The following is a 10,405-nucleotide window of genomic DNA, read 5'->3' on the forward strand; positions in this document are numbered from 1 at the left end:
GTGCCACTACAGGAAGACGTCATCGAGCATGAGTGACAACTTACTGGGGAATAACTCTTTCTTCAATTGTCATCCAGCGCATTTTTCTGTTTAGACTATTTGATTCATTCAGACCATTTGTTGTGTTTGAATTTGTATTTGAATAACTTAAAAACAATAAGCTAGAAATGTTATCAAAATGCTATTAAAATGTAACCAAAATGGAGATCAAGTTTGTAAGAAAGTGAGAAATAGCAAAAGAAATAGTTACAGATTTAAGTTTCAGGACCGGTTAGATTGCAAACTAAGAGTTATAAATAGGAATTCAAGACCAACTGCCTTTCCAAGCTGTAAGTCGGAGTGGCCGACCAAAGCAAGACTCCCAAGAATAGACCGAGACCACTATTCTCTTGCTTCTTCATGGTAATTAGATTGGATTATTCTTGACATGTTTATACCTGAAAACTTTGTGTGCACCATAGACATATTGAATTAATGTCATAAAGCAAAAGCCCCACGGTACCTACCAAACTAGACTTCACAAGAACACAATATATGACACATCTTTTGTTTCGTCAATAAGGTTTGCACCCTCAAAATTCAGGCGGTCTAAGACATAAAGACATCAGTGTTCAAAATATTTACCTTGTCCTGGAATACTTTCAAGGTTTTGCGTTAAACATTATTACCATGGAGAGACTGGCTATTGCACTACTCACCTTTTTCTGTCTCCCAACCATCAAACACATCTTGATTAGGTGGCCTCATCCACAAAAAACACAGACACCATTAGACAAATTGCCCAATGCAAGGTAAGAGACAATATGTCCACCTATTCTTATTTAGGCACGTGGGTACCACCTGGCCTGCATACCCGTTGCTTCAGTTCCGTCACCTCCACCAAAATGCGTTCATCCAAATATGTGATCCATCATATGTCGTCACACCCTTCCTGCCCTGCCTTCGAATGTTTTGACCTACGGCAACCGGTAGCGAATCGCAACAACGCATGTTGTCATTGATGTGTACTTTACCTAAAATTTAACCATTTTTTCTCGAATATGCACGAGTGTGCATATCATATACAGTATTAAAGAAGAAATGCAAAGAGTGCCTCCACCATTGGTTACAAGGTTTACATTACATGCTAATCCTCGCCACTCACCCACCTCTCTACCCTACTAAAGAAGGAAGTTACATTTCCTTTTAGAAGTCCCGCGGAGGACCAGACCACACCCTCATATCTCACTCTTTGTAATAGTTGCTCAATCAACGGCCGTGCTCCATCAAAGACAACTAAGCGAAAAAATAAAATAAAATAATTTCATTTTATAAGATGCTAAAAAAAATCTACTCACAACTAAGCGAAAATGACGAAAGAAAACAATAAAAATAGAAAACCATAAATGAACGAATAAACGCTCCCTGCATCACGTGTGACACATGTTGCCATGGGAGGATCCTCTCCTCTCTCACCTGCCGTTTGTAGATATTCCTATAATTTGAAGAAAGCATTTGATGAAAACTAAGTTGCAATGAAAATTTTATAGAAACCACATCTTAGTGCTTTTGAAAGAATTCTCTCGAAAAAACTATGATATGGCAGAAAGGTCATGTTCTATAAAATTTTGAAATTTGAGGTTCAAACTACAATATTTTTTAGAGCTAATATTTTTTTTACATGAAAGGATTTTGTTTTTTGCACGTTTGTAGAATATCACCTCCCAAATATACTTCAAGAACTTTTAGAAACTTTTAAATATAGTGTTTATTTAGTTTTACCCTGTTTCTAGTTCTTATCAGGCATATATTTCCATGGATATATCGTGGGTGGTCGATTATATCTTTTGAAGACATTCGCAAACTGCAGGGACAGCTCTAAAGATATTATTATTGCCTTATGGATACATCGCGGATTTTCTTCAAGCAAAACAACGCTACATCCTGGCGTACACCTTATGTGTACATTTATAGCAGCGCATGCGCCTGCGCCTGCGCCTGAGACCGACGAGTTTGCCAGCCGTACCGGCACCGCTAATATCCTTCCGGCGGCGGAGGGACCACCGACCGCAGGAACTCCAGCTCCTCTTCGGTGACCGTCACTGGCTGTCCAGGCGGCAGGAACGATGCCGTCGCCGGCGGCGCAGGAGGGCGCGCCCCGCGGCTGCTCCTGCCACGGGCGATGTCGTACTCGCGGTAGCCGCGGAGGTAGGTCTCCATGGGCTGGACGTAGCTGTCGAACCCGAGGCTCTGGCAGGACCAGGTGAAGTCCTCCGGCGCGACGGTGCGGCGGTGCTCAGACCTGGCCCGCTCGGACGCCTCGCCGCCGACGAAGCCGACGAACTCGACCGCGCAGTCGTGGGTGAGCTGCTTCGCGGTCTCGGCGATCTTGACGTTGGACGGCAGCACCCGCCTCATCAGGCGCACGACGTTGGCCATCGGCAGCGCGCTGCCCCCCTCCGCCGCCGGGTTCTCCCCGTCGCCCTCGCCGCGCTGCCCACCTGAAACGCAAACCAGTGACAAAGCTACCATGAACAACTAGTAACTCTGGTTTTAAACGTGGGCGTAATCTCCCGGAGCAGTTCCATACCACGTTTCTTGCTGCTCCCTCCCATCGTCCAACCTGTTACTCACTTTACTTACTCACTTACTCAGTGTGTGTGCGTTGTGGTGGGAGCGGCTTGTGGCCTGGGCACCTGCATTTATAGGCGTCCGCGGGCTGGGCTGCGCCAGCCTGGACGGACGTGCCATGCCAAGGTGCATGCTGCCGCCGTGGCGCGCGGAGAACGAGTTGAGGCCGCCACATTGCAGCTCCGGCGAGCCCTGCAGGCGTTACCGGCGGGGTTTAAACTCGGCACCCCCGCGCCGGTGTGCTCCTTTGTTCGCTTCTCACCTACGGGCAGGGTCGCCGGCGAGGAAGCACATCAATGCGCTGCACAGGCGTTCGCAGTCAAATCTCTTTTATCTTTAGCAAGCGATTACTGTCTGGGTGGTAACTGAAGGGAGGAGGACGACGTAGTACGTCAACGAGGCGGGGGTGGTTGGGGTACGCGCCGATGTGGGTACGTAGGCGTTGGGCGTCGGCGCGTCCCGTTGCTGGCGTCCTCCGTCCGCTGCCGGCTGGAAATTAAGAGGTCGGTCCACTTCGTAGTTGACTCGTGCGTCCTCCTACGCAGGTTTTGAACATGAACCGCACTATCTGACTCCCTCGCCTCAATTTCAATTTATATTCAGTTTTTTCAGATTACTATACTATGAGCATGAACTTGCATATTAGGAAATCGATGCGCAATGAATCGATTCATATACTATGAGGATGCATAATTAGTGGTTCAGCGAGCCAATGCACTAAGGCTAAACAACCCATCTTTTTTTTCGCAAATACGCAAAAGGCATTGCATTGATAGGCAGAAGGTAGCAATTATACAAGTATGAGATGAGAGGGAGGGGCTGCCGAGCCTGTACACATGGAAGGCGTGCAATGGCAGCCGTGGCGCACTAGGGAAGTGGGTGCGCCAGCCACAAAGACCCTAGGCTACGTCTCTGACATGATGAGTGCTAGACCTGTGGCGCCCGCGCGTGTCCATAGTCTTGCCTCTTCCCGGATGTCGTTGACGGCTCGGGTGACTGAAGGGCAGTCGCCGTTGAAGATGCAGCCGTTCCGGTGCTTCCAGAGCCACCAAGCCGTGAGGATGGTGATGGAGGCGAGCCCACGTCGACAGCGCGGAGTGGCGGCGAAGGCAGAGTTGAGCCAAGTGATGAACTCATTGTCTTGTCCCGGGAGCGCGGCGGTGGAGCGGCACCAAGAGAGGACCTCGTGCCAAACTTGGCGGGAGAAGGAGCAGCCCGCGAGAAGATGTTGCATCGTCTCGGGCTCCTGGTCGCAGAGAAGGCATGTAGGCTCGTGAGGGGAAGAACAGCCTCCTGAGGTCGAGGTGTTCTTGCGCTCGGTGTGTGGCTAAGGATTAGGTGAGATGCCTCTGAATCAGTCATCTCCTACTGTGGTTGCTAGTCCTATTTATAGAGGCCCTGTTCCTCTCCCCAAATATTGAGCGGGAAGGGAGCCAACAACGGCCAATTTGAAAGAGGACAACTAGTACAGCTTATCCTGACAAAAGTAGTCTTCGCCTGCAAAAGGCTCTGGTGGTGATGCCGCCTTGGGCCCCATGGTGACCTCCGTCTTGCTGTCCTTCTAGTCTTGGTCTCGTTGCACCGATATGGAAACCTTAGCTTGATGCCTCGATACTCCGTGCCTGCGCTTGCCTCTTTAGCACCAAAGAGGAAATAAGGACGCTGCGCACGCTGGCGCCCGCCTGGTCTCGATCGTCATGGCTCACGTCACAAGGACCTCGTGAGGTTTGCCTTGCCTTGATCTCTCCGCCCCTCGTGAGCCTGCCTGGCGAGGCCGCTCCTGAGGAGGCCTTGCATCGTCCCCTCGCGAGGCTTGGCCCCTCGTGAGGGTCTTGAATGCCTTGTTGATGAAGATGGGCCGTACAGGCCTGCTTGCACAGCCACGCCGTGGGCTGCATGCAGGAAAGTCTGGGGACCCCCATTCCCAGAACACCGACAGTAGCCCCTGGGCCCAAGGCGCGCTCGGGCTTGGCTTCGAGGCGAAGTCAAAGGTCAAGCGCGGAGCGCCGCGGGCCCCAAAATCCTGCGGCCTCGGTCGATGCGTGGCGGTTGATTGGATGCGGGCGTCTCCGCTTCCCCACGCTGCCCCGGCAACTGCCCGACTTGACAAGTCCCTGCGACATGCAAGGAAAACCATCATTACCTGTGATCGTGAGGGGCGCTGGTTGGCCTTCTTCTGCTATAAATGAGGAGGGGGCAGAGCCCCCATCGCCCATTTCTTCCCGCTCCGTCTGCATCTTCCTCTTCTGCTCCACCACCGACTCCAATGGCGCCGTCGAAGAGGTTCTCCGCCGCAGAGAAAGGAAAGGCCCCTCGCGAGGGGCCCGGCTCCCCGGCGCCCAAGCGCGGACGTGGCCGTCCCCGTAAGCACACCGCGACCCCCGCCGTGCCCCCCCACTCCCACGGGGGCGCCGCTGCGCGTGGCAGGGGTCGTTCTAGTCGCGGGAGTCCCGTCGATGAAGGGAGACGTGTCGTGGTTGCGCGGCCTCCCCGGCCGCGCTTCCACCCGGCAGAGGTGCTGCCGGAGTTCGTTGTCTGGTCGGAGGATCCGGCTGGCAACTGGCTTCAGCTTCCGCGCTTCTTCGTTGATGAGCTGCCAGCCCCTGGTCCAGGCGGGCTCTGGCTGCAGGCGGACGGCTGCTGCAGCAGGGCCTCTTGGGTCGTGGTTGAGGTCTTCGCCGCGGGCAACATAGCTCTGGCCCGCGGTTGGCAGACGTACGCCCGCGTGCGCGGCCTAGGCAGGCGGTGCACCCTCCATTTCAAGTACGACGGCAACGCGACCCTCTACGTGAGGGTGTTTGGGGAAGATGGTCGCCGCGCCGGGTGCTGCCCCGAGATGAACGACGGCGAGGAGGTGCTCGGCCTCGGCGGCGGCCGCGACGAGGGCGAGCCCGCCGGCCGCGCCTCGTCCAGCTACGATGGCTCTTCTCTCGGCGACAGCTCCAGCAGCGGCGGCTACGACCAGCCGCCACTCTCTCTTCGAAGGTGGTAGCGGGTCGTCTCGTCACCGCGCATCAGTGAAGCGCGAGGAGGGATCCGGCTAAGCTCGGGACATCGCCAGGGGCCTGCCCACGTGGACCGCTGCAGGGGCGAGTGCCGTTTTTGTTTTGTTCTTCTTTTCTTTCCTGCATCAAAATGAAACCAGTATGGGCCCGGAGCGGCATGTATCGAACTATGATTCCTCAATCATTACGCTATGCTTGTTGTTTTCGTGCTGTGTAGTTATTTCGTGCAGAGATAACTTAGCTTGGCGCGTTCGGGGCAGCTTCCTCTTCACGAGGCACTTGTTTCCTTGTGCCCGTCTTGACTTAGTGGTCGCTCAGGAACTGCAAAAAATTCGTTAGGAAGCTCACTAGGAGACTTACCGTTCACCCGAGCCTTGACCCAGCGCTTCATATCACGGTACCCGAGGGGCACGGATTAGGAGAGATGCGCCAGCTTGTGGGCTCGAACGAGGGTACCTCGCGAGAAAGCAGACGGAAGGCAGAGAGAAGGAAAAACACAGAAGGAGAAACGCTCGCGAGGGCACCTGCCTAGCCCCCTCGCGAGGTATGCGAGAAAGAGAACACAGGTGAACTAGAGTCGGAAATAGCGGCAAACGGCGACGGAACCAAATCAGCAAGGAACAGCAGAAGCAAACTTCGATTAAAAGAAGGCGAGCCAACTACGGAAAGCAAATGAAAAGCTGCGTCCGGCACCTAGTCTAGTCTTCAAGTCTTCTCACCAACGCGGAGCTATGTGCTACCACTAGGCGTGGGAGGGAGCCCCCGAGGCCCGAGGGCGGCACTCCTGAGACTCCCGGGCATGTACAACCCCACTCATTATTACGTGAGAGTGTCACGGGCGGCGATTCTTCACAGGCGGGCCTTCTTCACAGGCACTGGGTGTCTGTGTCAAAACCAGCGGATCTCGGGTAGGGGGTCCCGAACTGTGCGTCTAGGATCGATGGTAACAGGAGGGGGGGACACAATGTTTACCCAGGTTCGGGCCCTCTCTATGGAGGTAATACCCTACTTCATGCTTGATTGATCTTGATGAATATGAGTGTTTACAAGAGTTGATCTACCACGAGATCGTAATGGCTAAACCCTAGAAGTCTAGCCTATGAGTATATGGTCATGAATCTGTCCTATCCGGACTATGCCCTCCGGTTTATATAGACACCGGAGAGATCTAGGGTTACATGGAGTCGGTTACATAGGAGGAAATCTTCATAATCGGTCGCCTAGCTTGCCTCCACGCCAAGTAGAGTCCAATACGGACATGGGTATAGTCTTCGGTCTTCATGTCTTCATAGCCCATCAATCCGGCCCAACAGATAGCTGGCCGGACGCCCGAGGAGCCCTTAGTCCAGGACTCCCTCAGTAGCCCCCGAACCTGTCACGACCGGTTTTTCAATAAAATAATTATTGAGAGACCAATCCCTTTTACAGACCAGCGAGGAAGAATTCCTTCCCACTGGTAGACAATATCTTGGTCACAGAAGAAAAATACCAGGAGTACTAAATATAATACAAGGTTGAGCAGAGACTGCCCAACAATTTATTACATGCACGCCGCTAAAACAGGACGGCGGATAGGGTGGCATACTACGAACTCACGATAATCACGGTGGTGGAAATATCATCGCGAAGCGAGTGATATGGTTCCAAAAGACTACAGCTCATCGAGCGTCGGAGTGAGGCTCGAGAAGACTTATTGCGGGTGGCGGAAGCGTATACAATACAAGTGACCAATATCCGGGATCGCGCAGGACTGACTGGGACTCCTCTAGGCGTCGGACGCGCTATCAAACTCTTCATCCAAGAGATCGCCTTCGTCAACTTCTGGCCAAATCAACAAGCCAGGTGAGTACTATGAAAGTACTCGCAAGACAGTTCGGACATAAGGTATAACAAAAGTAAACATGAAACATATGAATAAGTTAACCAGTGCGATCAGACATAGAGATAATAAATACTGGGTGCCAAGCGAGGGTCTGAATGACGCCTCGAGCGGAAACTGCAGCATAGTAATACGGGTGCCAAACGAGTGTCTGAAAGACTCCTCGAGCGGCAAATGCGGAATATTAATGCGGGTGCCAAACGAGTGTCTGAAAGACTCCTCGAGCGGAAAATGCGGAATAATAATACAGGTGCCAAACGAGTGTCTGAAAGACTCCTCGAGAGGTAAATGCTGAATAATAATGCCACAGTCGGGCGTCGGGGCGACACCACATAAAGGGCTTATAACAGAAAGTAAAGACAGTGCATGCCGCAGTCGGACGTCTGAGCGACATCACATAAAGGGCTTATATTACATCTCATTAATACAACAGTTTGGGGACATAAATTATCACAAGCATGAGACACAAAATAAAGTTAGTCCATCCACAGGAATAACAATAAATCTGAATTTTTACCACTTGAGCTTGTTCACCGGGGACAAGTTTTTCACACGCATAGATATGGATATAATGTTCTCATTACTTGATCATGGATACGATGATCTGGAAAGAATTGACTCTGCAGAGTTTGTACTAAACCACAGCCAACGGATTTCAGTAGTCACGGGGACTAGTTCCGTCTACGGTGTTTTGGAAGAAACACGTCTAACCAGTACACACCCAATCCAACCATCCGAAGCCAGGGATCACCCTCGGCGACGTTCAAGAAAAACCTTGAGACGGGGAGGCTACAACCTCGCGTAGCATGGGATCAAATTTCTATACGCGCGCTTTAAGGGGGTGCCCCCCTCTCGGTCCCAACCGGAAACACCCATGCCCCCTGACCGGATGACTGGCTTTAATCCTGGGCCAAGGTACCATCATCCCGGCCTCTCTGTTTGGTGTGTACACGGAAAGAGGTTACCAACTTACTAAACCGCATCCTGGCAATGAGACATGTGGTAGCACGAAAGGGGAAAGAACGGTAACACGGCCCCAACCATGTTAACGTCGGAACAGTCGGATGACACAAGGCTGGTATGCTACAACAGTACCACCTTGTTGCCCTTCATGTCACCACATGATTAGGCCACCTCTCATCAGAGGTCATCGCGACTTTGGAACATGCGGGAAAAGAACGATAACGTAGCTCCAACCACGTTAACGTCGAAGAAAGTTGGATGACGCAAGGCTGGCATGCTACAACAGTACCACCTTGCTGCCCTTCATGTCACCACATGATTAGGCCACCTCTCATCAGAGGTCATCGCAACTTTGGGACAACCGGGTCGTTGCCTTACAAGCAACGAGGTATTTACCGACACTCATATGCCACGCACAAACTCTCACGTGAACATGTAAAACATCTGTCATATCAAATGTTCAAAACATGCTTGCCTGGTTCGGAGAAGTCGGAGTCTAGCTCGGCGAAGTTCGCGGCCCCTTCACCTCTCCCGGAACCTACGGCAATCACGAAACGGGTACTAACGTGAAAACCAACACATACACAGAAACTTTTCCAAATATTTTTCAAATAAATCCCATAAAAAACTAGACAAAATTTGGAGATTGTCAGAAAAAGAATCACTCAAAAATTCCTTTTTATTAAAAAGTTATAAAGGTTTCTGTCCAGGGACTTATCTGTAATGAAACAGAAAAGTTCCAGGGTTTTAACTGAGAAAACAGAAAACGCTTCGGCTGGGAATGCGCAAGCGCAAAGGAGGAAACGTATTTGCCCGAAGGCGCCAACAGAAAACGGTTCGAGGTGGAATAAAACAGAGGCTGACACGCGGGGTCCACATGTCAGGTTTGAAAAGCTCGCCGGCGCCCGAAGACTGCGGTGGACGCCGGCGTCGAACCACGGCGAGTTAGGAGGAACGGAGGGTACCAAGAGCTTCAGCGTCTTCTTCCGCGTCGGTGGGTGGTGGACTCGTCCAACGGGGAGCACTACGTCGACGGCGACACTTTCTCCGGCGGACGGCGGCTCGGGTGAGGATGGGGAACTCCGGTGGAGGGCTGCAAGCTTCAAATTGAAGTGCGGGTCAGAAAGAGGGGTGCATGGTGAAGCTACTGGCAAGAGAATGGAGGCGGAGGAGCGCACACGGGGGCGAATCGGGCTGGATCCCGTGGCGGGTCGCGGCGGCCGGAGTCGAGGAAGGAGACCTCCTCGGGGCTCTTCCAGTGGCTAGGCGTGCTCTAGGGGGAGTGCAGGGCTGGTGGGTGCTCGAGTTGAAGCTCGGGGCCTCTATTTATAGGCAGATCGACGGGGTGGCCGTGAACGGAGAATCTCCGGCGAGCGATTACGGCGGAGCAGTGGATTGGCAGGGGGTTTGAGCGGCCGGGCAGCATCAGTGGAGGTTACTGGACTCGTTTTGCAGCTAAACGGGGTCGGTCTTGGCGTAATGGCGTCGGTCCACGGTGAGGTGACCGCACGGGCTCAACGGCGGCAGAGAGCGCGCTCCGCGCCCTGCGGTTCACGACGAGAGCGGCAGCGCGTGTCGGGGGAGTGGAAGGCCACGCGGCGAGCTCCGGTGGTTTGGGCGGCGCTGGGTGGCGTCGTCGGCGCCGTGTCTCCCGCTGGCGTCCGCAAAGCCGCCGCCGGCGTCGGTCACGGGGCGGCGCACCTTCTGCTGCTCGTCGCCGACGCCCGCAAGGCGCCAGGCGCTCGTGCGGTGCAGGAACAAGAGGGCGGGGACGAGGAGCAAGGCGACGCGGTGGCACTGGCGAGATCGACGTCCGCTTCTGAAGAAAACGACAGCAGCCACTTGACTGAATCTCTGAACTTACTGAATTGACAATGACCATGCACTGCAGGTGTTCGACAGGAGGTTTTGGCCATGAGATAAATTTTTCTGGAGCTGTAACTTGGTG

The 10,405-nt window shown here is 53.0% G+C and overlaps 1 protein-coding gene across 1 annotated transcript; it reads right to left on the reverse strand.

Moving 5' to 3' along the window:
• Positions 1–1,800: 1,800 nt before the first annotated feature.
• Positions 1,801–2,644, reverse strand: LOC123141730 (nuclear transcription factor Y subunit B-1). Its single transcript, XM_044560808.1, has 2 exons — positions 2,570–2,644; positions 1,801–2,480 (listed from the first exon to the last, which is right to left on the reverse strand). Exons 1-2 carry the CDS (start codon positions 2,592–2,594, stop codon positions 2,014–2,016), a joined length of 492 nt encoding a protein of 163 aa, XP_044416743.1. The 5' UTR covers positions 2,595–2,644; the 3' UTR covers positions 1,801–2,013.
• Positions 2,645–10,405: the final 7,761 nt, after the last annotated feature.

Source organism: Triticum aestivum, chromosome 6D, assembly GCF_018294505.1.
Source record: "Triticum aestivum cultivar Chinese Spring chromosome 6D, IWGSC CS RefSeq v2.1, whole genome shotgun sequence".
In the NCBI taxonomy this organism is placed as follows: domain Eukaryota; kingdom Viridiplantae; phylum Streptophyta; class Magnoliopsida; order Poales; family Poaceae; genus Triticum; species Triticum aestivum.